The sequence below is a fragment of the Gaeumannomyces tritici genome, assembly GCF_000145635.1.
Source record: "Gaeumannomyces tritici R3-111a-1 unplaced genomic scaffold supercont2.7, whole genome shotgun sequence".
NCBI classification, from domain to species: domain Eukaryota; kingdom Fungi; phylum Ascomycota; class Sordariomycetes; order Magnaporthales; family Magnaporthaceae; genus Gaeumannomyces; species Gaeumannomyces tritici.
Window position 1 is genome coordinate 1,165,298 of NW_008804551.1, and position 26,121 is coordinate 1,191,418.

Consider the following 26,121-nt stretch of genomic DNA (forward strand, 5'->3'; position numbering starts at 1 on the left):
CGATGCAAGCCGCACAAACTACTTCCAGTGGGTGACTAATTAAAGTTGGACCACGAAAGCCCCCTGGAGGGCGCATCCAAGGCCGCGTTTAAAAGGGCTCCCTTTCCATGATGAGGAGCTGCCACGCATGACGGCACACACATCGTGTTACAAAGAAGAACTACAATCACCACAAATGTCTTCCACCGATCGATTCCTTGAGGGATCCCTCTCACAAGGGCAATGTAAGTCCATGCCGAACTAACCCGCTCTGGCGTCGGCAGATCACGCGTTTTCGGCGCGTCCGGCGGAACTAGGCCGGGTACCTCGCACCGTCGTCATAGCGCTTGCGTGTTGCGTTTTCTTAATACTTTCCATTATTTATCTTCGAGGCTGGTACCCGTCTCGGGATGTACGGGTGACTGCATAACGGACACATGGAAAATGATAGATACCGCGGTTAGACCTTTCCATTCCCGCGTAGGCAAACATGTTCCTCTTTTATCACGATATGGCTAGCTGTCCCTAGCACGACGAGGCATTACAAGACCACGTCGAAAATGTACGTCCCACTCTCTAGCTTCATTATTTTAAGCCATACCCGAAGGAAAAATCACACCCAGCCAGGGAAACCAAAGCAATGTCCGCCACCCCAGCTACAGTAAGCATCGCCAAAAGGATAGCATGGCAGCCGCTAAACCCTGACGCCCGCGATCAGCTTGACCCCCAGTACGTTAAGCTGCACGACGAGGTGCTGGTTTGTGATTGCATGAACGCATCAGGGATGCTTTACGTTGGTCGCGCTGCCAAGTTTGTGCGGGCGGCTATTTCCGAGGGCGGCTTTTCTAAATCACGTAGAAGGAATTCGCACAACCGAGGATGTCATCCGTTGTTATTGGCCAATTAAGGACAATGGCTAAATTTCGGCAGTCGTAGATTATGTGGGAGCTTTTGACGGTTTAAGGCTCTGGCTCAATCCAAAGTTCTCGGCGGGGAGGATGAGGGTGCCACTTCCGGGCTGACAATTGCTGCGTGGTGGTTCAGCCACCCCGCAACTCTCGGATGCCACAACCGTCAAAGTGGAACAAGGTGTGCACGTCAGCACGGGGCAATCGAGTCTTCTAACCGATGCCACATGGACTAGGCAGACATGCCGCAGAGGATCGGCCACGACTGCTGACAAGCCAAGGTTGCCTGGTTCCTTCCGATGCAAGGAACTCAGCGTGTGGTCCTTTGTATCCACCACATCAGCTGAGCGAAGATGGGCGCAAATACGATGGATGCGGTGGCCCAGGGCTGGGTAGCCAAGTGGCGCGCCCAATCAGGGGCGTGTCAGCTCAGCTCGTGGTATAAGTCCCAATCGGGAATAACCACCGTACCAGAATCCACCAGTCGGCGGGAATGTGAAATCAAGGCCGAGGCTTACGCTGATTCCAGGATAGAAAGCGTGTATCTGCTGCAGCGATCGGCCTCCACCGCCAACTCGGCCCGGATGGGCGATATGCAGCCGTGGCCCCCCGACTGGTGCTGCGTGGCTCGCGACATAGAGCCCTAAAGCGGCCGTTCAGTGTTATCCCCGTGATCCCTCCTGGCTTGGGCCAGCCTGGTTGGATCCAGGGTGGGCGGCGGGCAGGGAGGGGGTGAAGCTAGTGAACAAGACCAAGATAAATAACCCTCTCGTTCGCATCGTGTTTGGCGGTTGTCATTGATATTGCAGCCCTCAACCGCTTGCAGCTCCAGGGGGTCACTCGATAAAGTGGCCTGCATGTGCCTAATCAATCAGGTTTTGGGACTAAACCGACTCGTCTACTGCCTTCCCTATATACCCAGCACCATGTCGTCACTCCAACGGCCTCGTGCCCCCTCCCTCCACGCCATCCTCTTCGCCCTCCTCGTCCTCTGCTCCCTCCAAGCCAGCGCCGCCGCCTCCCCGGCCCCCACAGACCAGCAGGAGCAGCAGACGACGCCCCGGCCTAGGTGCAAGGCAGTCCCGGGGACGGCGGCGTGGCCGCCCGAGGCCGCGTGGCGGGCGCTCAACGAGTCGACGGGCGGCCGGCTCATCCGGCCGGCTCCCCCGGGGGCCGTCTGCCACCCCGGGCAGGCCGGGCACGACGAGGCCGCGTGCGCCCGCGTGCGCGCTGCCTGGCCCGACCGCGAGCTGCACATGTCCGACCCCGTCTCGACCATGTCGGACAACTGGAACAACGACACGTGCCTCCCCGACCCTGCTTATCCGTGCAGCGGTCGGGGATATCCTGTGTTTGTCGTCAACGCCACGACCGCCGAGCACGTCCGGCTCGGGGTCAAGTTTGGTTGGTTTTTTCTCCCGTGCTTTCTTTTTATCATTCATAGGCGGCCTTTGCTAATATGCTCAATGACACTACCCAGCCCGGAAACACAACGTCAGGCTGGTGGTCAAAAACACCGGCCACGACTTTGTCGGGCGGTCCGTCGCGCCCAACGCGTTATCCATCTGGACGCACCACATGAAGGAGATTCAGCGCGGCACAGGCGCATTCAAGCCCAAGGGCTGCGGTAAAAACGTCGAAATCAAGGGCAACTACATCACGGTAGGAGGCGGCATGCAGATGGCCGAGGCGTACAGCTTCACCGACGGGTTCAACGAGACCATCGTCGGCGGCGGCGGCATGACGGTCGGCGTCGGCGGCTGGGTCACGGGCGCCGGCCACGGGCTCCTGAGCCCGACATATGGCCTCGGCGTCGACCAGGTGCTCGAGATGGAGGTCGTCACGCCCGCCGGGGACGTCAGGACGCTGAACGAGTGCGTCGACCGGGACCTGTTTTGGGCGATGCGGGGGGTGAGTATTGCTTACAGCAGATCAAGTTCCCTCACGTAACGCCCAAGACAGAAGAAGGCTGACAGAAACAATATCACTAGGGCGGGGGCTCGACCTTTGGCATCCTGACCTCGGTCACCATGAAGACGCACCCGACACCGCGCATGCCCTCGCTCAGCATCCTCATCGTGGCCCCGCCCGACTCGCCGACTCCCGACACCGCCGCCGCCGCCCTGCCGGACCTGGCCGCCTACGTGCTGAGCGAGCTGCCGCGCCTGAGCGCCGCCGGCGCCGCCGGCTACCTGCAGGTCCTCAGGCGGTTCCCGGACCCGCGGGAGGGCCAGCCGGCCGGGCAGGTCGTCACGGGCATCACGTGCGTGCTGACCATGCCGTACGGCACGCCCGAGGCGCTCGCGGCCGCCTGGGCGCCCGTGGCGGCGCACGTGGGCGCCGCCTGGCCGGGCGTCTTTTTCGCCCTCGTCGAGCGCTCCGAGGACCACGCCGCCTGGTGGTCCTGGTTCCAGGAGCATTACGACACGAACCCGGCCGGCGGCGAGCTCGTGCTCGGCAGCTGGCTGCTGGACGGCAGGGCGCTGGCGGCGGACCGCAACGCGACCGCGGCCGCGTTCGGGCGGTTCCTGGGCGGCGGGAGCGGGGATGTCGCGGGCACGCTGCTGAACTTTGTGGGCGGGAGGGGCGTCATGGAGGCGAGGCCGAGGGGAGGGGGCGCCGCGGTGCTGCCGGCCTGGAGGAGGGCCTATCTCCACCCTAGTAAGTCACTCGTTTATTGGAGGGGGGAAGCAGCGTCCTTGCGGGTTTGTATGCTGACGAGGGGAACGAAAACAAAAGTCACGGCCGTGCAATGGCCGCCGCTGAACTCGTCGGCCAAGGCGGCGGCTCTGTCGGCGCTGCTCGGCCGGGTGGCGGGGCTGCGCGAACTGGCGCCCGACATGGGGGCCTACATGAATGAGGTATGTTCGGTGCTTGGAGGGTTTGAGCCTGCCGTATCGGAGAAGGGACGTTGACTAACAGTAATGCTAACTATACTAGGCAAACCCATACGAGCCCAACTGGCAGGACGCCTTCTGGGGCGCCAACTACGCGCGGCTGCGGTCTATCAAGCGCTCCGTCGACCCAGACGACGTCCTATGGTGCCACCCTTGCGTCGGAAACGAAGGCTGGGAGGAGGTCGATGGACAGCTCTGCCGAGTATAGACGCTGGGCCTGCACATGTGATGCAATTGTACGACAGCGCGTGTGAGTTTGGAGATAGACCCTACTCTTCATGCAGTAGAGTTCCAACAGTCCAGAAGCAGTGGAGGCCAGAGTAGCGCAGTCAAGGGAAAGTCCAAGTTTAATTTGCGTGATATCTAGCACACGAGCCTTTGCACCCACCAGCGCCTCCTCTTGGCCGTCTAAGCCTACATGCCGCCGCCGCCGCCGACGCCAAATCCCATGGTGCCACCCGCTGGAAGCACTTGTCAGCTCACAGTCATGGCAGGAATTTTGGCTATGTATCACCCCTTGTGACGGCGACATACCTGGTCCCGTGTTGCCTGGCGTCCATCCAAATTCTTTGGCTAGCTTCATCTTCCTTGCCACTAGATTTTCAAAGCTTGCGTCAGTTACTGCGCCCCTGATGGACAGTATGAGCTGGCCCAGAAGTCTAGACACTCACCTCCGTCCATGCCCTCGTGCGTCTTGGGCGCGTTTGTCGTGACAAACTCCCACACGTGGCAGCACCACAGCGCCACCAGCATCTCGAACTGGCCGCGCGGCATGGCGGCCGTCACGTCCAGCGTGTGTCTGGTGTCCCCCTTGTCGTCGCGCGTCTTGGCCACGACGCCGCCGCCGCCGCCGCCGCCGCCGCCCGGGCCGGCGGTCCACCCGGCGCCGCTGATGGCGAAGACGCTCTCGGCCTTCTTCTCGAACGTCGGGATGCCGTACTTGCTAGCCTTGCCCGACAGCCCGAGCGGCACGGCCGCGGCCCTGGGCGACCTCCTCCCCGGCACGAGCGAGCGGCTCCTCTTCAGCCCCACGCCCGCGGGACCCGAGACGCGCGCGCTGGCGCGCTGGACGTAGAAGCGGGGCGACTCGGACGGCACGCGCTCGTAGCCGCCGTGGGTCCGCCGCATGCGCCGCAGGTCGTAGGCCGAGAAGGGCGCCACGTGCAGGCGGTGCCAGTACACGGCCCAGAAGCGCCGCAGCGTGTACGCGCCCAAAGAGGAGCCGAAGAGCGTCCGCGGCGACGTCCAGGCCTCGGGCGGGTCCCAGCCCAGCACCGAGACGAAGAGGGCGGCGCACAGGTGGCGCGCCGCCGTCAGGCCGTACTGGGTGCACCACATCCAGTGCACACTCATGATGGCGCGCAGGACGAGGTCGGCCCGCATCGGCTCGGGGCATCAGGCCTTGGTTTTCGGGGAGGAAGTTGGCGATGCCGATGCCGTTTGCTCTAACCAATAAACGATGAGCATGTCGACTTGATACCGGTTATAAAGCCAGAGTCTCAACCCCATCAAGATGTGGTAGATGGCGAACAAGGAGCGAAATTGGTGGTATCGCAACGACGGCTCTCCTGGCGGCTACCGGCTGAGCCGGTGATCGTCGAGCCTCCAGATGTTGACCCAGATCTGCACCGTCACCTTGAGCTGCTCGGCGAGGGGCTAGCCTGTCGTGGTTGTCTGCGGGCTGAGGAAGAGGATAGACGTCGTGTGGGCCGTCCCCCAGACGGCTATGTGCACTGAGAGCGACGGCAGCTTGCGCAGGACCTCGATGTCAGCCCCCAGGAGGCCGATAGCCACGACGGCCACGAGCAGGGCGGCCAGGACATGCCGCGGCAGCTTCTCCCGCTGTCGCAGGATGAGAAAGGACAGGAGAAGCGAAAGGGAGAGCCAAAAGGCCGGCCAGGCAAAACTGGAGAGCGCCATTATCGGGGTCAGGGGTTGGTATGGCCGTCGGCTTGATTCCCCAAATGGAGGGCGACGCATGCCAGCCCGTCTATAGGCCACCCGACGACGGCTACGACTCTCAGCCCTAAGCGGCGCCCACCAGCACCCCCTTGGCATGAGGGGTCACCTGCAAGGCCATACGCCAAGAAAGGTCGCGAAGGAAGACATTGACTACCTCATCCGTCATCCCGAGCCGCTGACAAGCGCACTTGGCAGACAATGTAGCGCCCTTTTAACTGGGCCCGCCTGGGGCTGGGGGTGATTCCGCCTTGCCGAGAGGGAGGCCGGCAGCGCCAAGACGTCGAGGGTGGTTGCATCATAAAGTTCACTGTTTGGCATCACCAGTGGATGGCGCATCTTGCACCTCGCTCACGTTTGTTTCTGGAAACGCGGCAGCCCTATCGGCCCGGTGCCCCGGCCAGGGGAGATGCAGGGATACCTCTGGCAGGTTGGATCCAAGAATCTCGTCAAGTTGCACTAAGAGCATCTTGAGTCGTCTTGATGATCAGAATAGCCTCGGTGATAAAACTAATCCTATACATGCAAACCTCTATTCACGGTTCCCATCTGTCGTGCAGTGCTTGGTTATAACACTCGAAGGCGGCCAGCCCAACACACTCGCTACAGCACCGGCCTCCCAGCCCCCGACACCCACTCCATCCGTCAAGATGCCTCAGATCGTCCTGCCCGTCGTCATCGGCGCCATCGGCATCGCCATCAAGGCCTCGGGCCCGTCATCCATTGCTACGTCATCCGGCGGAGCTGCCAGCTGGGGCGCTTCTCGGACGAGCCCTTCGAGGTCAGCGACCTGGCGGGCTCCGTCATCCCGGCCATCAACGAGACCGTCATGCTGCGGGCCCAATGTTGTTCACTTTGAAACCTTGGAAATGTGTTCGCATGACAGACAGACAGACAGACAGCTAACCCCGTGTCCGTCTCTTACTAGTTGCGCGCTTCGACAACGTCCCGCCCACCTGCATGGTCCTCTCCACTGTCCTGACCGGCGGCTGCGGCGTGGCTCCCCCTTACCCGACCGTGTACGGCTCAGCCTGCCTGCAGTACGCTGGTCTGAGCGAGGGTCAGCTTAACCAGCTGGGCGACGCCCTGCGACCCCATGTCCACCCGGTCTAAGCAGGCGAGCGCCAGACTGGTAGAGGCTGCTTTGGGGGAAGCCTGTGTCGATTTCCGGCCTCTAGGCAGAATCTTCCCCGAAACCGCTGTTTTTTTCTTTGTATGGGGTCTCGTTCTTTCATTAACCTATGTATCATTCACGAGACTTTGTAGCTCACGGGAGCAGAGATTTACTTCTTTGGAGAGAGAGCTTGAAGACGTACACAGTAAACACAAACTTAAGCCGGCAGGTTACCAATACTTGCAATGCCTACCTTCTCCCAACCTTCCACGCCTAGTATAAAAAAGATGGCAGTTTTACAAATCCTAAGGATTAGAATGATTGATGATATTGGCTTTTTTATTTTTTATTTTTTATTCTTTATTTTTTTATATCGTTCTTCTTATGCTTATTCCTGTTGCTATTCCTGCCCTTCCAATCCTCGCAACCCTTCTACTGTTTAGACGGAACTGCCGCCTTTTCTGTGGTGGGCGTACCTTCCAAGGTCTCAATATACTACCCGATTGGCCTCACTGTTTCGATGGGCCGTGCTTAAGGTGCCGTCCGAATCAGGCAGTCGGCAACACCCGAAAGCCAATCAATCACTCCGAGGTCGCCGTGCGCGAGTCATGCGCACCGTGGGGGAGGAACGCGTCTCCACAGTGATGCGTCATCCCGAGTCAAGTGTCTGGGGCAACCATCAGGGTTCTTACAGGCTGCAGCTAACGCCTTATCGCGACCTCGTGCGTCTCGTTGAGCTTCTCTCAACCATACATGCCTAACCGCCATCGTTCCAGTCACTCTGGCTAGGGCTGGCACTGTGTTTCTTCAGTAGTGCCATGACCAGGTAGACAACAAACAGCCGAGTCGCCCCAAAGCCACGTCCACGTCCCGCCCCATCCACCGCCTCCCCCTCGCACCCGCCGGGCCCGCCCACGATGCGCTCCACCGCTGCCCTGCTTGGTTGCGCCGCCCTGCTGGCCACGGGCGGCCGGGCCATGCAGCCCGGGGCCGCCAAACCCGTGTCCGCGCCGATGCGGAAGCTGCAGTGGGGCCAGCTCAACTTCCTGCACACGACCGACACGCACGGCTGGCACGGCGGCCACCTGCAGGAGTCGCAGTACTCGGCCGACTGGGGCGACTACGTCGCCTTCGCCGAGCACATGCGCGCGCGCGCCGACAAGGAGGGGCACGACCTGCTGCTCGTCGACACGGGCGACCGCGTCGAGGGCAACGGCCTGTACGACGCATCAACCCCCAAGGGCCGCTACACATACGACATCTTCCGCCAGCAGGACGTCGACATCATCTGTACCGGCAACCACGAGCTGTACCAGGCCGACGCCGCCGACCGCGAATGGAACCAGACGGTGCCCAACTTCAAGGGCCGCTACGTCGCCTCCAACCTCGACTACATCGAGCCCGGGTCCGGCCACCGCAAGCCCATGGCGCAGCGGTTCCGGCGCTTCAAGACCAAGAACCAAAAGATCGACGTGCTCGCCATGGGCTTCCTCTTCGACTTCACCGGGAACGCCAACAACACGGTCGTGCAGCCCGTCGAGGAGACCATCAAGGAGAAGTGGTTCCAGCAGGCGATACGCGAGAAGCCCGACATCTTCGTCGTCGTCGGCCACGTCGGCCTGCGCATGCCCGAGTTCCGCCAGATCTTCACCGCCATCCGCAAGCAGAACTGGTTCGTGCCCGTCGCCTTCTTCGGCGGGCACGCGCACGTGCGCGACGCCGTCAAGTACGACTCGCGCGCCTACGCCGTGGCTAGCGGGCGCTACTTTGAGACCATCGGCTGGATGTCGCTCGACGGCCTGCTAAAGAACTCGGAGCAGGCCGGCGTCCCGCTCACCTTCCAGCGCCGCTACATCGACAACAACCTGCTCGGCCTCTACCACCACACGGGTCTGGACCAGAAGACGTTCCCGACCAAGAAGGGCCAGCAGGTCTCGGCCATGATCACGGCCGCCCGGTCCGAGCTCGGCCTCGACGACCGCTACGGCTGCGCCCCGCGCGACCTGTGGATGAACCGCGCCCCCTACCCGAGCAACGACAGCGTCTACACCTGGCTCGAGACCGAGGTACTGCCGGCCGTGGCCGTCCGCGAGGACCGGAAGGATGTGCCCCGCCTCGCCATCCTCAACACGGGCGGGATCCGCTTCGACGTCTTCAAGGGCGCCTTCACCCGCGACTCGACCCTCATCGTCAGCCCCTTCATCAGCGGCCTCAACTACGTGCGCGATGTGCCCTACGCCGTCGCCCAAAAGGTCATCACGCTCCTCAACTCGGGCGGGCCCATCCTCTCGGGCGCCGACGCCGGCCTGGACGCCCGGTTCATGGCCGCGCCCGAGCAGTGGAACCTAGAGAGGCAGAACGTCGTCGTCGTATCGTCCGAGCAGGACGGCGAGTCTACAGCGCGCACCACGTTCTTCGATGATAGCCAAAAGCCGCTCGGCAGCAGCGACAAGGGCCACCACCACGCAAAGCCGGACCTCGTGGGCGGCTACACGACCAAGGACGACATATCGGACGACGGCGACGACGCCGTGCACTCGCCCCTGTCCTTCTACCGCGTGCCCAACTGCGTTCAGGCCGAGATCGCCTTCCCGCAACCCGACGGCGAGAGCAAGAAGCCGCTGCCCGAGACGGTCGACCTGGTCTTCATAGACTTCATCCAGAAGTGGGTGCTGCTGGCGCTCAAGTTCGCCGGCGGCGAGTACGGCCCGGAAGACGTGGCCGTCTATCGCAATGGCACCTTTTCCGAAATGATGGCTGGCTGGATCAAGGAGAACTGGAAGGGAGATTGTTAATGTGGGTTGAATATCTTGTGTGTGTGCGGGCTTGTTATTTCTTACCTAGACTATATAAATTGTATCTAGCGTGACGATTTTAGTATTTGTTAACGGCCTGGCTGTGCCGCCTCATTTTGGAACCGTCTCTCCTTTGTGTGCACGGGGGGCATCAAATGTCCCAATATCACCGGCACCGAACCTAAACAATCATCTCCCGCACGGGCACTGATCCTTATAGGCACGGCTGGCAGTCTGGTTTCCAACAGCTCACAGCAGCAAACCGGGTGGTCGAACGGGCAAAACCGTGGCGCAAAGTCACAACCGTCTTCCACGGGTGAGGGCCAGGAAACCCCAAGCTCGCTGATTCGAACCGTCCAGTGACGGCGATTTTAGAGCTAGCAAAATCTGCGAGTGCGGGATTTCGTAACGACGCTGTTTCACGACGGCCGAGTGAGCTTTTTGCCTTTTTTTTTCTTTGCTTTTATTTATATGTTCTTCATTGTGTGCAATATGGGCGGGGAATCGCCACGAGATTGGGAGTTGGGAATCACGATGGACATTGTTTTTGTGCAGCATACTCGGTTTATTTTTCCCCGCCCGTCCATTTAACAAACTCTGATAGTAATTGAGGATATAACAGGAAAGCACCAGAACGCCAAACGCCATCATTAGCCTAGAATGCTACAAGAAAAAGACGACAACAAGGTGGCCGACAAGAAGACAGTAGGCCGGCACCATTGTCATCTGAGCTGGTCCAGTAGCCTCTGTTTCCTCCTGTCTATCAGCTCCTTCTGCACCTCCTCGACCGTCGGCAGCTCCCAGGCGTTGCCGTCGCCCGCGTCGCCGGGGAGCGGCTCCCAGCCGGGCGGGGCGTCCTGGGCGCCGCCCTTCTTTCCGCCGGCGCCGGCCGCCAGGTTCTCGAACGCGTCCTTCTCCTTGGCGCGCTCGTACTCGCGCAGCTCGTCGTCCTCCTCGTCGGGGCCGTAGCCAAAGTATATGGCGTCGACGCCCTGCCTCCGCAGGTCGTCGCGCTCCTCGAGCGGCTTGTCCCCCGCGTCCTTCTTTTTCCCGCCGCCGCCGGCCGACTTGGCCGCCGCGGCCTCGAACAGCTCCTTGACCCCCGGCAGCTCCTTGGCGCGGCCAAAGTAGCGGTACCCCCTGCCGGCGCCGACGATCTCGCGGCCGGTCGCCTCGTCATAAACCTTGCCGGAACCGCCGGCTGCGCGCGCGTAGTTTGGCCCGCCCAGGTTCCGGATGTGCGCCTCCCAGGCGTGCTTCTCGCGCATGAGCTTGTTGATCTCGTCGTTGAGGTCGCGCACCTGGAAGTCGGACAGGGCCGACTCCTGGATGCGCGACACCTTGCGCGAGATCTCCTTGAGCACGTGGCCGCGCCACTTCTCGCACGCCGGCACCGAGTCCTGCTCCGCGATGTTGCGCGGCCGCCGCGCCCGCCCCGCGTCGATGATGCCCAGGTCCGCGGCCTGCGCCTCGCGGAACCGGAACAGCATCGACTGTGCTTTTTCCGAGTTTCGAGCCTAGAAGGTGAGACGGGGGTGGGCTTTTGTTAGTTTGTGCGCGCTCCGTGCTGGCTGGGGGGATTCCCAGGGGGGGTCGTACCATTTTAGCTAATTGTCGTCGCGCCGGACGCGGTTGTCGGGTTTAGACAAGTGAAGATGGCGTGCTGAACGGGCACGGGGGGCTCTGTGCCTTTCAGGGATAGGACGGTGTCTTGGTGCGGAGGTAGACGGTGACGGTGCGTGGTGAGAAAGCGCTGAGCGGTTCGGGTTCGGTGGCTGGTCTGGAAAGCCTTGGGTCGGAGCTTGCGCCTGTTGTCCGACATTGACGTGCATCTTCGGGCGGCTCAGCGACGGCTTTTCTTATCGATTAGCGGCAATGGGCCCCCGCTGCAGCGGCGGGGAGTGGGGCGCTGTAGCCTGGCGGGACCCTGCATTCAACTAGAAGTCGCGTCCTGCAAGAGCTTGGTCGCGTTGAACTTCTTTCCGCACCACCACCTCGGTTGCCTTTTTTCAAGTACAACCGACAGATCACCAGCTGCAAATCTGTTTTTCTGCTACCACCTCACCTTCTATCGAGTCTCGTCCGACTTTCGCTCCCCATGCGCCAATCTGACCAGCTGTCTGCCCTTTTTCCTAACCGCGCGCCACCGTGCAACCGCGATATCCATCCGCCGTCAGATCGCTCGCCTCCTTTTTTCTCGCTCTTCCCAGCGACCAGCTCGCTCCCACGCAGGCATCCAAGCCAACACAAGCAATCAAGTCTTTTACCATTCCCTCTCTGACCATATTCTGCCTATTTCGTCACTGTGCCATCGTCTTCTGAAACGCGCCTACTCGCCCACCTCGTAGCATCGTCTGCCCTGCATATCTTCTGGTTCTATTCCAACCGCCAACTTTCTTATCCTCCCTCTGGCCCTGGCATTCGTCAGCTCTTTCCAACCTCGTCCTTCTTCTAACAAAAGGCTGTCAGGACTCCCTCTTGATTCTTTAGGTCTGCGAGTTGCTCCTTTGACTGTTGCTTTCCTTTTCTTTCAATCCGATTCCGCCTCCTTCATCTCCCGACATGACATATCTACCCGTTACGCACAACACACACCCACTTCACCCTCAAATACATCCCAATCTCCACCTTACTCTGCGCTGAAGATAAATCCAAGGGAAGACATACCTTCCGCTACTCTAATGGCACGCCGGGCTCGTCCAACCAATGGTACACCCCGTCGTCGCCATGGTGTGAGTTCCTCAAGAACAGAGATCTGAGCAGAGTGGGAAGACATAACCCCCCTCGATAACCCAACCCGCGCTGGCAGCGGCCCTGGCATCTGCGCTGCGGCGCCTTCCCCCGCTCTTCTCTCCTTTCAAGCAGTGGGGACTTTCTCCCCTCTCGGCGCCGGTCGAAGAAGGAGCAGCGATGACGACCCATAACACTTTCACGTAGGCTTCGGCCGATGATCCCCAAAACAGTAGTTTTCAATCGGATGCCGCACCTTTTTCCTTCTTCGACACCCCAAACGGTCTCGCTCAGGGGGGGAGATATCCTTGTACTCGGGGGTTTCGAGAGGTGGCTGGTTGTTGCTTTGGGACTCGCGGCCGGACGGGGACGAGTGTTTTCAGGTCGGAGCGTGTTCCCTCATTTTCTTTACACCACCAAACTTCGCCCGGTGATGATCAACGAGTCCGAAAAGCCAAATTTGCAGACCCAAGCGCATGGGCAGGAGGAACTCTCCTCGACGCTCCTGCTTGCTGGTCCACTCCCTTCGGGGTTGGAGAGGCCGCGGCAGGGTGCGGCGAGGACGAGACTCCCGCTTGCTGGGTCAATGAGAACTGAAGAGAGCTAATCTGAGGGCACACCACTACTTTTTCTTTCTTTTTTTTTCTTCCTCACCTTGTCGCTTCCATAGTCTCTATCTACTGTTGATGACATGCCAAAACTTACCTTTTCAGGGAATACTGGTGAAGCACGTTCTGGGGGAGAGGTCGTAATGTGTGTGGGGGACTCTTAGTCAATAGGTAGCTCAGGAGACGAAATCGGTATCAGTCGCAATTTTTTCCACCTAGCAACATCCTTCAAGATAATGTAACAGGTGATCCTAACAAACAAGCAATCACTTGGTCTAAATGTGGAATCCCACTCTGTAGCTCTCTTCCATCCATCAACCGTTCATATGCTCCCAGAATAAATGAGCTCGCTTCTTTCACACTGTCATGGGTTTGAATACGTCGCCCATGAAATGACCCGGTATACACGCCCCAGAACTTGTCGCGGTGGTTTCCTCCCTTTGGGGGTGACTGGTTGATTCTATTGCATTTATTTTTAAGTTCCCTTTTCCCTCCCTGCCTAACCATGACGAGACCTCACAAATCCCAACTTGCCCCACTCATTGTGTCTTCTTGGCAGCCGACGCCTTCTTCGCGGGCGCGCTGAACATGAAGACGATGACAAACGCGAGCCAGCCGGTCACGGTGGCGCCGATGCCCGTGATCCAGGGCCAGGCGCCCGAGATGACGTAGGAGCGCGGCCACTCGTCGTGGGCCATGTGGCGGACCGAAACGGTGTCCTTGGTATCGATGTTGGTGAGGAAGGGGCGCTTGTAGTTGACCTTGAAGTTGAAGATGCCGTGCTGGTCGGGCGTCTTGAACGAGACCGAGTAGGCAGTTGCCTCCTTGGGCGCCGGCTGCAGCGCCGCGGCCTTGAGCGGCAGGCGGTGGAAGGGCGAGAGCATCGAGAACTCGAGCTGGAGCTCGTCGGCGGCGGGGACGGTGAAAGGACCCCAGGCCTTGCCGTCGTACTGGGAGAGCGAGATGGTGTAGGTCTGCAACCTGGTTAGTACATCAATTTGACTAGGTTAGAACAAAAGGGCCAGTGCCTTAGGGACATACCACATCGTTCTTGACCCGGTAGATGGACGGGTTCGAGGCGTTGCTCGCGCCAGCCTCGTTCAGGTGGTGCTCGATCCAGTTGACGCGCAAGACACCCAGCTCCTGGAAGGCCCAGGCGCTGATGCGGCTGGCAAACTCGCGGTTGTAAGTGGCGACCTCGTCCTTGGCGCCGCCGGCCGGCTTGACCTTTGCGTCAAACCACTTGTCGGCGAGCATCTCGGCCGAGCCGACGACGGCAACGCGGGCTGAGTTGCGGGCCTGGGCGGCGCTGACTAGGCTCAGCTGCTGGCCAGCCGCGAACAGCTGATCGGGGTCGACGCTGTCGCCCTGCTCCTTGGGGTCGTAGCTGTAGGCGGTGCGGGGCCCGCGCAGGACGGGATTCAGGAGCGGGCTCTGGCCCAGGGTCTGGGCGACGCCGCGGGGGAAGGCGAGGAGGCGCTCCTCACCGGGGGCGGCGAAGACATCGGCGACACCCGGGCGGACGGGGGCCGGGGCTGGCACGAGGACGACGTCGTGCAGGTCTGGGGCCGAGGCAGCGTCGTAGTTGAAGTGGTCGACAACCAGGCCGGTCCGCTCGGCGGGCAGCTGGATCTCGAGCTCGTGGAGCAGCGAAACGATGGACGAGGACGCGGCCATCTCGGACGACAGGGCCAGTAGGATGTTGCCGTTCTCCTTGACGAACTGCAGGAGCGTGTTCGGGGTCAGGTTGGGGCCGAGGCCTGGCGCGAGGGGTTAGCTCAGGGACCTTATGGAGGGGGCGGGCATGGACCCAGGGGGCAGCCTCGGCTGGGAGACGTCATTGAGAACGCTGGGGGAGAGCTCGAACATACCCTTGACCTTGGTCGGGAAGAAAATGGCATGGTCGTAAGTGCGCTGGCCAAGACGGAAGAGCTGCAGCGACTCGGCTTTGGGAGTGCTGTATGTGATGTCGAATCCCCTGCCTATGGTGGAGGTAATTGTATAATTGGTTAGCACTCTCAACCCCAACCAAGACAAGGAAACAAGAAGGTCGGAACACACTTGTCAGGTCGCCCAGGAATTTGGAGTACTTGTCCTTGTCCGCGACGTCGTCCAGCACCACCAGCAGCCGGCTGCCGCTGGAGCTAACAGCGGCGCCGGCGGAGCTGAGGGCCAGCACGAGGAGCGAGAGCGCCGGGCGCAACATGGCTGCTGCTGCTGCGCGCTGCTGTTCAAAGACAGAAAACGAGGGGCGTGGGTGGGAGAGAAGCCTGCAATCCCGCTGGTGGTCGTTTTAGGGAAACACTTTTTCAGGCCGTCGAGAATTGGCGACAGGAAGCGCCGCGATGTCTTGGTTGCATGGGGGTTCTGCCGCGGACGTGTGTGGGTGTCCTGTGCTGAAGAGAGCTTCCCTCTGGATACGTAAACCTTTGCCAAGACGAGCTGCTGGCAGGGGTGCGACAAGGAACCGGCCTGGCCAGGGTCGGAAGCTCGAAACCGCGGCCCCCTTGCTCTTCACTGAGCCGCAGCGGGCGGGCCAATCACAGCGACCGATCCTGCCGAACGATTTTCCGAGGACTTGTGTTGGCTGCCACCGTGAGCCGTCTACTCCACCATCCATGTGGGGCCGTAACGCAGCGTCGAAGCTCTCTCCAATCACGCCGCCTCAATTGATGACGAACCAGGCCATCTCGACCAGCCAGCCTGACGAACGGCTTTGGAAATCCACGCGAAACGGACGTCAACGCCCCCGAACGAGCCGGGACATCCCGCACCACCATCGACACCTTCACCTGCAGGCAAAGTCGCCATATCCAGCAGACGCCTAACCGTCCGTCCGTCCCCGATCCAGGGCCCTGACCTTCCTCACCCCGACAGACCAACCCCCCCTCCTCCTACTCCTCTCCTCCCACCAAACAATGTCGGCCACCCCCCGGTTCTGGGCCGGCCCTGCCCGCTACATCCGCTGGGCCGCCCGCGAGAGGCCCGCCTACTTCTGGTCCGTCGTCGCCGGCGGCGCCGGCCCCGTTATCCTGGCCGTCGTGCCGCCCATCCGCAGGCTCGTCGGCGACGAGGACGCCCCCGTCATCCCCATGACGTACCCGAGTAAGAGCCGGATCCGTCCAGTCTGATGTTGTGGATAGAACTTGGTAGCAGCAGTAGTAGCAGCAGCAGCAGCATGCAGGCTCTCTTTACTCTCCTTTACTGACGCACTTTGCCTCTTTGCACAGTACCCACCGGCCCGAGGAAGAAGCTTACGGGCTATGGGGATGAGACCGAAGATGCGTGACGATGATGGAGGGACCGAATTTAAAATATAAAAAATAACACAAAAAAAACATTCAACAGTCTCATGGCATGGAGGCCAGGGACAGGGCCAACACCATCGGCGCATTGCCGTATGGTGGCCTAGACTGTACATATGAGGGCGGCATCCCCCTTTTTAACTGCATCTTGGAGCAATGGAAATCAAGTTCTTTTCTGCAAACATGTTCCTTTTTCCTCAGTTCGCTATGGCCGTGTGTTTTGCCCCCGTTTTTTTCAGACTCAGCTCTCTCACTTGTCAACAAACTCCTATACAATGATGGTCGATATATCAGAAATAGGCAGCCCCCTCCAGCGCTCCTTTGGTGTGCTCTCTATAAGGATGAAAACTTGTGTGGTAGACAACGAAGAAAGAAAGAAAAAACAAGCTTCTCCTGCTCAACCTACCACCCCCTTTTAGTCAATAGTCCTGACTTCCATCCCACCACAACCGGCCCCTATCGTTCACGTTGGATCAAATTCCATTCGTACTGTAGCAGAGTGTTAGTCATTCGATCTTCCAAATTTCCAAAGCAGCCCGTCGGCAACAGGGAAGCGCAAGGCAACTTACCACCCTCCCATCCTCGTCCCCGGTGTACACCACCTGTGGCATGGGCGTGATGCACGTCATGGCCGCATCCACGTTGGCCCCCGTCTCCGACTTGGGGTCCACGTGGTCAAGCCGCCGCAGGAACTCGAGCTCCCACACGCCGCCGCCGCCGGGCCCTGCCCCGGTCGACCGCCTGCCGCCGCCGCCCCTGCCAGCAGCCATGTTGCCCGCTCCAGTGGCGGCCGCAGAAACGACCTTGCGCCAGACGTTGACCCGCCCGCGCCGGTGGCCCGTGAAGATGAGCTGGCTCTCGAGCCACTCGCCGCCGCCGCTGCCCTCATAAAAGGCGCACGAGTAGACGTAGTCGTCCGTCGGCGTCGCGTGGCCCCCACCGCCGGCGACGCCGTTGCCCCGACTGCCGACGCTGCTGCTCCGGCTGCTGCTCCCGCCGCCGCCGCGGTGGTGGTCGACCGTCAGGAAGCCACCGTCGCCGCCGTGCGCCGCCGCGGGGCCGCACACGTTCTGGTGGAGGATGAGGTCGCCGTTGACCGAGAAGAGCACCACGTTGGTGCCCGAGCACAGCATGATGTCGCCCGTGACGTCGTTGACCCGGGCGCACTCGATCGGCCAGGCGCCGCCGCTCCCGCCGCTGTTGGGGCCCTGCAGCCGCCTCACGAACTCGAGCCGATTAAGGTCCCAGAGCAGTGCCTCGCCGTCCTGGCTGACCGTAACGAGCACGCTGAGTGCTTTGGATACAGCCACCGTGGTGACGGCCGTTTTGTGGCCAAAGAGCGACGACCGTGGTTGTATGTCGATCGGCTTCCCTGGCCCGCCCGTCTGCACCGTATGGGCCGTCACAACGCCGTCCTCGCCCGCCGAGATGAGTGTCTTGGAGTCGGCAAAGGCCACGCACGAAATCTGCCCCATGTGCGTATTCTCGAACACCCCGGCCAGCTTCGAGTTCTTGTCCTTAGCATGCTTCTTGTAGTTCTTTGTTTTTTTGCCGTTTACAGTTTGTTTCCCGGTTATTTTTTCTGAAGGGAGTAATCGCAGCAGAGTTCAGGACACTGGGTGTATCTAATATGACTTACCTTCCTATTATCGCTGAAGTAGAACCGCACGCTGTTATCCGCGTATCCCCATTCGAGGAACTTGTCGTAGTGCGGCGGGAGGTTGACGCGGAACGGCGACGCGCACAAGAGGCGGTCTAGCTTGGGCGCGTAGATGAGGGACGCTACTTTCTCGTGGCTCTCTGTAGCGCGAGAGTGGGGGTCTCGGGTCAGTGGAAATCGGCAGAAGGACATAACATGTACACACAAATACATACCTAGCAGCGGATACGGCAACCTGGTCAAGGCGTAGATGGACGTGTCGAGCCTCTTGATATGACAGTGCACGCTCTCGCGCGGCGGGTGCGGCTTGGGGAAGACCTGGTGCGGCGTCTGCCCAAAGTTGTGGATGATGCTCGTGATGACCTTGCGCTCCTGCGGGTCCGTGACGTTGTCGAGGTCGACGGCGCCGTGGTACGACATGTGGTGAAACACGTTCAGGTTCTCGACGGCCGCCTCCCCGCGCTGCTTGTAGCCGAACACGAGGTCGATCCAGTGGTGCAGGTTCTGCGTCACGTACGGGCTCTCAAGCGCCTCGCGGTGGCGCGCGATGAAGACCTTGGGGTCCCCCTTGGCCCAGGGCGGGAGGACGACGCCGTCGACCTTGCTGCCGTCCTGCCGCGTGCCAAAGTCGTAGCTGTTGATGTTGCTCAGGAACTCGGGCAGGCAGAAGAACTCGGGGATCAGCTCGCGCACGTCGGAGCCGTTGTCCTGCGACGCCGACTTCCACGCGCCCGCGACAGAGTAGAAGAGCCGGTCCGGGTGGTCAAAGTGGCCGCCCTGGAGCAGCAGGTACGAGTCCACAAACGGCGGCAGACGGATCAGGTACGATGCCACCACCATGGCCGACGAATAGTGTGTGCCGTAGTGGAAGGGCGGCACGTCGAGCTCGGCCAGGCCGTTGTAGCGCTCGCGGAAGTCGGCCTGCCGATTGAGCGTCTGCGCGCCCATGGGCTTCGACAGGTCCCGGAAGGTGGCCGGGTCGTTGAGGTCGAGCTCGTCGCTGCTGTAGTCGGCCAGCACCCAGGGGAAGACGGGGTATTGGGTCAGGTCGTTGAAGGTGCGCCCGGCCATGGTGTTGACGAGCATCAGGTAGTGGAAGTTCGAGATCTCGCCCTTTTGCCACCGCCGCATGATGGGGTTCCAGGGCGACGAGTTGAAGATGCTGCCGAACTTGGATCCGAATGTCTGCGGCGCCTCCTCAAACACCTTGAGCGCCTCGAGCCGCCACGCATCCTCGGGGCTGGCCAGCGACGACCCGGGCCCCGCACTATGCTGCGTCTTCTGCACCAGCTTGCCGTGGATCTCGTCGCGCATGGCCGGGTTGATGGCCGTGAGCAGGTAGCTGCGTCCGTCGCGGAAGAACATCTCGACCGCCACGTCCCGGAAGAGGAAGCGCCGCTTCGAGATGCTGATGACATCCAGCCACCGCCAGCTCCGAGACTCCTGCTCGCTACGCTTGCTGACAGCCCGCCTGTCCGCCGCGCCCTTGTCTTGCGTGATGATCTGCGAGAACAGGTCGCGCTCCTCGGGCGGCGCCTGCCACACATTAATGATCTCGCCGTCGGACCGTTGGAAGACGTTGTCCATCAGGTACAACGCCTCCTTTCCGATCAACAGGATGCCCTCACACGCCTCCAGTCCGATGATACGCGAGATGTTGTACACGCTCTGCACCTGGTCGCCATGCTCCAGCCGCCTCATCACCTTGCGGTTCTTGTCCTCGAAGCTGTCCTCGGCCTCCGGGTCGTCCGGATTCTCGACAAGCTCAAAGTCATCCTCGGGCCCAACCCCCTTTGTGCTGTCCGTGTCCCCGCCGACAGAATCCGGCTCGGTGGAGAAGTCAAAATCCTTGCCTCGGCCAGCCCCTTGCGCAGGGTCCTTGGAGGGAGAAATAGGCGATGTGATCGGCTTTGAGGATCCGATCGCGACAGTCGGAACCGCAAGCAGCGGCTGGCCTGTATTGTTGTTGCTGTTGTTGTCGGTGTTGTTCTGCGGCACAGTCGAAGGCGCGGCGGCAGCGTCTGTGTTCCTACGCTGCTTTGTCTGATATCCTCCCTCCTGCCGCAGCGCGTAGTCCGGTAGCAGCCTCAGCCGCATACGGTTGCGCCCCTCGGTCCGGTCCAGCTTCCACTTGACCGTGGCTTGCTCGGCAAATGTAGCACCCGGTCGCCGCAGATCGCGGTCCATCTTAGCAAAGGCTGACGACAGGAAGGCCAGGTCGTCCTGCTGGTCCTGGAGCAGCCGCTGGTGACGGAAGTACTCGTCCACGTAGATGCTCTTGGCCCAGCCGCCGTTTGCCATCTCGTGCCGCACCAGCACGTTATCACGTTCCAGCCCCTCGGCGTGCCACTGGCGCAGCTTTTCCCTGCGTCTACTGAGCCGCGAGCGCGCCGTCTCCGTCGTGCGTTGGTTTTCCACCGCCACAAAGTCCTCCCACGGCCGCGCCATGCCGCCGAAGAAGAGAGTATCCAACGACGGCCTGTGCTCGTCCACCCACTTGACAAAGTTGCCGTCGTCCACCTCGGTGAGCTTGCTGAAGTTCTGGGTAAGCTGGCGCTGGTCTGGGCCCGCGCACTGCCGTAGGATGGTTTGGGACTCTTCGGGCTTCTGCACCAGCATAATGCGCCACACACTCGCCGCCATGAGCCGGATCTGTTCCCTGGAATCGAGGAGCCTCGAGTACAGCTGGTACCAGACGAGCTTCATGTAGTCGTCGTCGGCCGAGACCGAAGCCAGAAGGACGGTCTGCCAGTAGAATATTCGCTGCAGGGCTGATGAGGCTTCCGAGTCCGACAGCTGAGGATCATCAATCTCGCTGAGACGCAGCAGGGCGAGCTTGAGGAACGAGTGTCGCACCGTTGCCACGGCCTGGTTGCAGAGCCGCACGCTCTTCAGTGTCGAGATATCGGGGCGCTGGAGATACTCGAGTAGCATGCCGGTAAAGTCGAGCATTGGCTCGATACCATTCATGAACCAGCCCTCAAAAATGGCCTCGGTCATGTGCGACGTGAAGCGGCCTACGTTTGTGAGCGCCTTGGGTTCGCATAACACCTTCAGGTCCTTCTGGATAGCGTGCTCAAGGTGCGAGATGGTGCTGCGCAGGACGTACGACTCAAAGTACGCCTGATGCTCTTGGAACCCAGGCGGCACCTTGATAGACAGGCCAAAGCCCGGGAACTCCTTGCGCACAAGCACCTGCTCGCCGAACACGGCCGTCACGAGGTCCAGGAGCCCGTCGAGCACGGCGTTGCTGACCTTTTGCGTCGCCACAATTTTCTTCGGTGACATGACCTGCGCGAAGAGAGCCTGGCTTGGAAATTGAGGCGACTTCTGCGCCGTGAGTAGGATGAACGAGGAGGCCTTGCGGAGAGGGGTTCCCTTTGACCCCTGTACCGGAGCCGCACCTGGTCGGTCTGGCAGCGTGGTGGTTGAGGTCCTCACGATCGGCGCTGAGTTACCTGAGCCAGGCACCGGCCGTATTATAACATCCCCGCCCTCGAACGTGAGGGCCGAGTCTTTTGAGTTGAGCTCCGTCTCTGGGCTGACGGGGTCGGCACTAACGATGATGGGATAAAGAGCCGACAGCAGGTACCGGACGTACTCTGACGAGAGACAGAACTCTCTAAAGTCTGGCGATCGCGTGTGCAGGCTGGACAGGAAGCGAATCACGGTGTGCAGGACCACTGCGTGGTTATCTACCCTCTCCTTGTCGGGCCGGGGCGTTTCTGTAAAGGGGGTGCAAGGCAATCGTCAATGTTACGCCCGATATGGGTTTGCTGCTCAGAGTCAACTCACGTCGAGAAATCAGTTCGTCTGCCAATGCCATGGACCGAGGCCCCGGCTTGGACTCGGCGGTATCGACGACGGTGGGAACGCTCTTAACGAACCCTCCCATGCCCGCCGGGGACTCCGGGTCGTCCTGGTGCCTCATGACATCTCTCAGGCCATGCTGAAACATCGAGGTCACTATCGGTAAGGCGTCCGGATAGATTACTCGGCCAGTGAAGATGTCGAGCAAAGTGTTGTGGTCGAATGGTCGGCTGAAGTCCACGTCCGCGACGTCCTTGCCGAAGAGGATGCAGAAACAGATGGGCCATAGAGTCGACAGCTCCCACCAGTGCTTCAACCGATAGGCCATGACCCAGAACCCTCCAGTCTTGTTTGTTGCGGAGAATTTGGACGTGTACGATGAGCCGTGCGTGACCAGCAGCCGTGCCAATATCTTGCAGGCGTACACTACGATTTCGGCATCTTCCTCGGCCAGGAGACACAGCAGCCACTACGCACGCACAAGCACGTATTAGTCGAATCTGGGTCTGCAGCGGATGACCACCCTCAGTGAGTAGCATTGCTTGCTTACCTTGTTAGTAACCGCGCGTGCAAATCTCCTGATGTCCGCCATGTTGCCACGCTCGCAGAGAAGTCGCGTGTAGACCTCGAGGATCTTGACTCCCAGCTGTCTCCGGCCGAGCGTTCGCGGCGCGCTGGTTGCGCTCCCGGACCCGTTAATCTCGACCGTCGGCCGACGTGCCAGTGTTGTTATACCAGGCGTGCTTGAGCGGCTCAGATTCGCCGGTGCCTTGGGGGTCCTCGGCAGAGAACTTGCTGTGGTGTGGAAAGCGTACGTGATGAAACGGGCGAGCGCCCGGTGGACCTCGAGGGTGCAGTTGCACTTGACGAGGCTCTCGAATGCCTTGATGAAGTGTGGCATCGTATCTTCGGGCACAGTCTCTGCTTTCATGGCGTCGAGGAGCCTCTTGATGATGCGCATTCTTGACAGCCCGCGACTGTTGAACTGGTGGTACTTGCTCATGACGGCGAACGTGACGAACTGCTTGTAGTAAAGCTCTTGCGTGATGGGAGCCGACTTCCTCCAGGTGTCGAAGTCTATCAGGAGGATCCGGTAGGCCAGGGGGTTGATGATGAACGATTCGATGGGGTCTGTGTGCTTGTAGCCGACAAAGGCCAGTACCAGACTGAGGAGCTGGAAGCTCGTCCGGTCTCGCTCCTCGGCCGTCAGCTTGAGACGCCAGGCGCCGTTGTCGCTGCCAGAGCCGCTGCCCCCTGCTGGGGACGACACGCCATAGCCCAGCTTGGCGCGCAGCAGCATGGCCAGTATAGAGTACCCGTTCTCCCGCTCCATGGCGTCGCTATTGCGCCAGCTTTTGTTTATGCAGAGGAACATCATCTCGACGCCTCTGAGGAGCTCCTCGGGCGTCGTCGAGCGCTCGACCAACTTCAGAACTACAGGTGTAAAGCCTGCAAGCCGCCAGAGGCTGTCGTCGAAGTTGCGGGGAACGGCGAGCACAGGGTCGCCTGAAAGCACAGAAACTCCGTGGGCGCGCACGAGGGCGTCGTTGACACAGGGGAGAGCCACATTAACGGCGATGGCAGTACCGCTCTTAGTTGTCATGGAGAGCAGGTTTCCAGCAGCCACACGTGAGAGTGAGCGGAAGAGGCGCGAGTCGAGGAACAAGCTGTCGGTGCGGAACATGGCAGCCGGCATCGTGCCCATGGCTATCTTGGCTTCGGGGAGAATTGTGCTGGCACGTCCACGGATCGCCCTCAAAATATCCGAGTTCTCGTCTTTGCCGGGATGAAACAGCTCGTTACGAAGGCCCAACGCGGCCGACGCCTCGTATGTCTGGAAGCCGCCCAGGCAGTCCTGAAAGTTTCCTTGATAGCGCGCACCCAGACGGTAGTGCACGGCGAGAAAGTCGTCGCTGAGTACGTCTTCGAAAAGGTGCGCCGACGCCATCGACCATCGGGAAAAGATCAGCCCAGGACCGAGCTGGGTCGAGAGATCTCGGGGCGTGCCGAGGAACGCCTGGACAGGCACAGTCTTGTTGGCGTTGGATGTAAATGAAGCGAAACTCTCGGTGCTGGCATTGGATAGGGGCGGCGGTACGGGGTAGGCAGCCCGTATCTGCTCGACAAACTCGCCATTCACATACAACGAAGCCTTGCTTGCAATCATGGTTTTGGGGCGCTTGTGGACGAGACCGATGTGATACCACTGGCCCGTCTTGAAGGTGAAGCCCTTGAACCTCACACTCGGGCGCTGCGACGTGACTGACGTCTGTAGGATGAAGTTGTGTGTGTCTCTCTCGAGGTATGCGAGCAGGAAGCAGGTCTGGGTGGCATCGAAAACTCCAAATATGGTAGTGTGCGCGCTAGGATCGAACCTGTCGATCCGCACCCAGGCAGTGAACGTGTAGCCCGGCGAAGACTGCGGCGGGAACGAGCGGCCGAGGTTGGGCAGCTCGATAGAGGAGTGGCCATGCAGCGAGAGGTCGAACTGGACGAAGCTCGGACCGTTGTGCTTCTCGGTCATCTCGAGGCAGAACTCGGACGCAGCCGGATCTCGGCTGGCAAGAAGGAACTGCGCATCCGCCAGCTTGTTCACGCCGAGAGACATGAGCATCCGGCAGAGGGGTAGCACGATCTGCTTCTCGGCCTGGCTAAGCTTGGACTGAGGGTCAAAATAGATGCGGAGTAATCTGGACAGCACTCCTGTGCTGTGCAGCGCCGAAAGGTTGAAAAAGGAGGTGTTTACGACGGACGAGATCGTGGAGAGCACCAGCACCGAGGCGGGATTCGTTTCAAGCCCCTTGTCCCGCGGTATCGACTCCCAGAAGTCGATGACCGCACGCATAATCTCCGGGTTGTGCAGTACAGTCTTGACCCCAACTATTCCTTCCAGCTTCTGTTTTATCGTCTCGAGGCTAGGAGGTGGTTCTCCGCCGTTATCCTCTGTCTGCGTTCCATCCTTTGCTTCTTCGTGTGTGGTCGCAGCGGTGCTGCTCGGAGTGGTCGCAGTCTCTTTTCTTGCCGCCACCGCCGAGCCGACCCAGCGGCTGAGATCGTCGAACCGCTGGTCATCCAGGGAGAAGGATAGCAACTTTCCGAAAAGCTGACAGTTTGTCCAGAGATCGGCATCGCTCCCGCCAAGACCGATGCTGGCCAGGACCTGCTCAAGGGCCTCCCAGCCGCCGCCCTCGACGCGGTGGCGAAAGTATCGGCGGTTGCCGTGATGCTCGCGGAATGCGGCGGACAGCACGGCTAGCAACACGTGCAGGAGCTCGAAGAGGGAGGCCCGCTCGGTGGGGGTGCGGACACTGGGGTCGTAGAAGCCCGAAAAGGCCCTCAGGACGTCGATGAGGCGGTGGAAGCCGCGCAGGTGGCGGAAGTTGTCCTGCGCGGGGCACGGAGGGCGGTTGGCGGCGATGAGCTGGTGTATCTCGCGCGCGTACCGCACGACATTGTGTATCTCGGGGTAGCCGTTACCGCCGGAAGTCGAGGGGGAGGCGGCCTGCGCGAGCTGGTCAAGCAGGGTCTGGAGGACCTCGGCGGCCTTGGAGACAACCGGGGGTGTCGAGGCGGATGTCGAGGACCGGTATCGGCTGGGTCGGGTCGCCATTGTAGCCGCGGTTCGTGGGTGTGTCGAGGTAGCGGTGTTGGGAGTCGAGAGGTCGAGGCCAGAGTTATAGCAGGCGGCGGGCAGACGCAGTTTCTGGTCCTTGCCTCGCTCGCAGCGCTCGTCGTGTCGGCTTCGCCCACCCGTGCTCCTTGTTGCTCACTCTCTCGCTGTTCTCACGCGTGGCTCACAGTCCCGCACCTCGTCATATCATCGAGATCGAGGACCAGATTCGCAATTCCCCAGCACCCATCGAGGGTCCAGGCTGCATCCAACAACCTATGCACAGCATGGAAGGAGGCGTGGGCTGGAGCTATGTTCGGCGAACAGCAATCAAGTGGAGCAGCTTTGACTGTCAGCCTGCTGGGGTTGTCCCGATGCTCGCTAAAGACAATCAGCTCAGCAGCTCAGCACCCCTACCGCATCCCAGCCAGCCTTGCGATTCTCCGCCTGGCAGGAAATTTGGCCGTCCAAGGCGAGGTTAGAAGTCGGGCAAAGGTAATTATTACCTCCGTAGGCGAAGGGCTTTCTGCCCGTCAGGAGTGGCTACGACCTTTGCTGTTTTCCGACCTTTTTTTCGTGGTGTCTGCTCCATCTGAGAATCCCACCATGCCCACCACAACGTCACAGCGGACGTCAAATGGCGAAGCACGCACTAAATCGCTTGGCTGTGCCAACATGAACGCCCGTGCGCACTGTCCCAGTTTGGACGGGAGCTCTAGCTTAGGCCGCCCCTGTCCTCAGCCTCA

General features: G+C 60.6%; 11 protein-coding genes across 11 annotated transcripts; 6 read left to right on the plus strand and 5 right to left on the minus strand.

Annotated features, from left to right (window-relative positions):
* Positions 1-619: 619 nt before the first annotated feature.
* Positions 620-1,159, plus strand: GGTG_11708 (hypothetical protein; the record flags this gene model as incomplete). Its single annotated transcript, XM_009229599.1, has 2 exons — positions 620-793; positions 1,124-1,159. 2 exons carry the CDS (start codon positions 620-622, stop codon positions 1,157-1,159), a joined length of 210 nt encoding a protein of 69 aa, XP_009227863.1.
* A 31-nt stretch (positions 1,160-1,190) lies between these two features.
* On the plus strand, positions 1,191-1,534 carry GGTG_11709 (hypothetical protein; the record flags this gene model as incomplete). Its single annotated transcript, XM_009229600.1, has 1 exon — positions 1,191-1,534. The coding sequence occupies exon 1, from the start codon at positions 1,241-1,243 to the stop codon at positions 1,532-1,534; it is 294 nt and encodes a 97-aa protein (XP_009227864.1). The 5' UTR covers positions 1,191-1,240.
* A 279-nt stretch (positions 1,535-1,813) lies between these two features.
* GGTG_11710 (isoamyl alcohol oxidase) lies at positions 1,814-3,992 on the plus strand (the record flags this gene model as incomplete). The annotated part of the gene is made up of 5 exons (XM_009229601.1): positions 1,814-2,291; positions 2,368-2,798; positions 2,879-3,548; positions 3,627-3,748; positions 3,828-3,992. The coding sequence occupies 5 exons, from the start codon at positions 1,814-1,816 to the stop codon at positions 3,990-3,992; spliced, it is 1,866 nt and encodes a 621-aa protein (XP_009227865.1).
* Positions 3,993-4,198: 206 nt separating this feature from the next.
* On the minus strand, positions 4,199-5,137 carry GGTG_11711 (hypothetical protein; the record flags this gene model as incomplete). The annotated part of the gene is made up of 3 exons (XM_009229602.1): positions 4,199-4,245; positions 4,319-4,378; positions 4,456-5,137. The coding sequence occupies 3 exons, from the start codon at positions 5,135-5,137 to the stop codon at positions 4,199-4,201; spliced, it is 789 nt and encodes a 262-aa protein (XP_009227866.1).
* A 222-nt stretch (positions 5,138-5,359) lies between these two features.
* GGTG_11712 (hypothetical protein) lies at positions 5,360-5,704 on the minus strand (the record flags this gene model as incomplete). Its single annotated transcript, XM_009229603.1, has 2 exons — positions 5,360-5,440; positions 5,519-5,704. 2 exons carry the CDS (start codon positions 5,702-5,704, stop codon positions 5,360-5,362), a joined length of 267 nt encoding a protein of 88 aa, XP_009227867.1.
* Positions 5,705-6,393: 689 nt separating this feature from the next.
* Positions 6,394-6,856, plus strand: GGTG_11713 (hypothetical protein; the record flags this gene model as incomplete). The annotated part of the gene is made up of 2 exons (XM_009229604.1): positions 6,394-6,616; positions 6,672-6,856. The coding sequence occupies 2 exons, from the start codon at positions 6,394-6,396 to the stop codon at positions 6,854-6,856; spliced, it is 408 nt and encodes a 135-aa protein (XP_009227868.1).
* Positions 6,857-7,552: 696 nt separating this feature from the next.
* On the plus strand, positions 7,553-9,774 carry GGTG_11714 (hypothetical protein). Its single transcript, XM_009229605.1, has one exon. It carries the CDS (start codon positions 7,775-7,777, stop codon positions 9,650-9,652), a length of 1,878 nt encoding a protein of 625 aa, XP_009227869.1. The 5' UTR covers positions 7,553-7,774; the 3' UTR covers positions 9,653-9,774.
* A 321-nt stretch (positions 9,775-10,095) lies between these two features.
* On the minus strand, positions 10,096-11,464 carry GGTG_11715 (pre-mRNA-splicing factor ISY1). Its single transcript, XM_009229606.1, has 2 exons — positions 11,252-11,464; positions 10,096-11,169 (listed from the first exon to the last, which is right to left on the minus strand). Exons 1-2 carry the CDS (start codon positions 11,252-11,254, stop codon positions 10,375-10,377), a joined length of 798 nt encoding a protein of 265 aa, XP_009227870.1. The 5' UTR covers positions 11,255-11,464; the 3' UTR covers positions 10,096-10,374.
* Positions 11,465-13,179: 1,715 nt separating this feature from the next.
* On the minus strand, positions 13,180-15,508 carry GGTG_11716 (dolichyl-di-phosphooligosaccharide-protein glycotransferase). The gene is made up of 4 exons (XM_009229607.1): positions 15,052-15,508; positions 14,862-14,972; positions 14,032-14,750; positions 13,180-13,964 (listed from the first exon to the last, which is right to left on the minus strand). Exons 1-4 carry the CDS (start codon positions 15,194-15,196, stop codon positions 13,530-13,532), a joined length of 1,410 nt encoding a protein of 469 aa, XP_009227871.1. The 5' UTR covers positions 15,197-15,508; the 3' UTR covers positions 13,180-13,529.
* Positions 15,509-15,628: 120 nt separating this feature from the next.
* GGTG_11717 (hypothetical protein) lies at positions 15,629-16,565 on the plus strand. The gene is made up of 2 exons (XM_009229608.1): positions 15,629-16,095; positions 16,221-16,565. The coding sequence occupies exons 1-2, from the start codon at positions 15,909-15,911 to the stop codon at positions 16,277-16,279; spliced, it is 246 nt and encodes an 81-aa protein (XP_009227872.1). The 5' UTR covers positions 15,629-15,908; the 3' UTR covers positions 16,280-16,565.
* On the minus strand, positions 16,464-25,770 carry GGTG_11718 (beige/BEACH domain-containing protein). Its single transcript, XM_009229609.1, has 6 exons — positions 22,316-25,770; positions 21,751-22,234; positions 18,171-21,680; positions 17,935-18,095; positions 16,865-17,797; positions 16,464-16,784 (listed from the first exon to the last, which is right to left on the minus strand). The coding sequence occupies exons 1-6, from the start codon at positions 25,373-25,375 to the stop codon at positions 16,752-16,754; spliced, it is 8,181 nt and encodes a 2,726-aa protein (XP_009227873.1). The 5' UTR covers positions 25,376-25,770; the 3' UTR covers positions 16,464-16,751.
* Between the last annotated feature and the right edge of the window lie 351 nt (positions 25,771-26,121).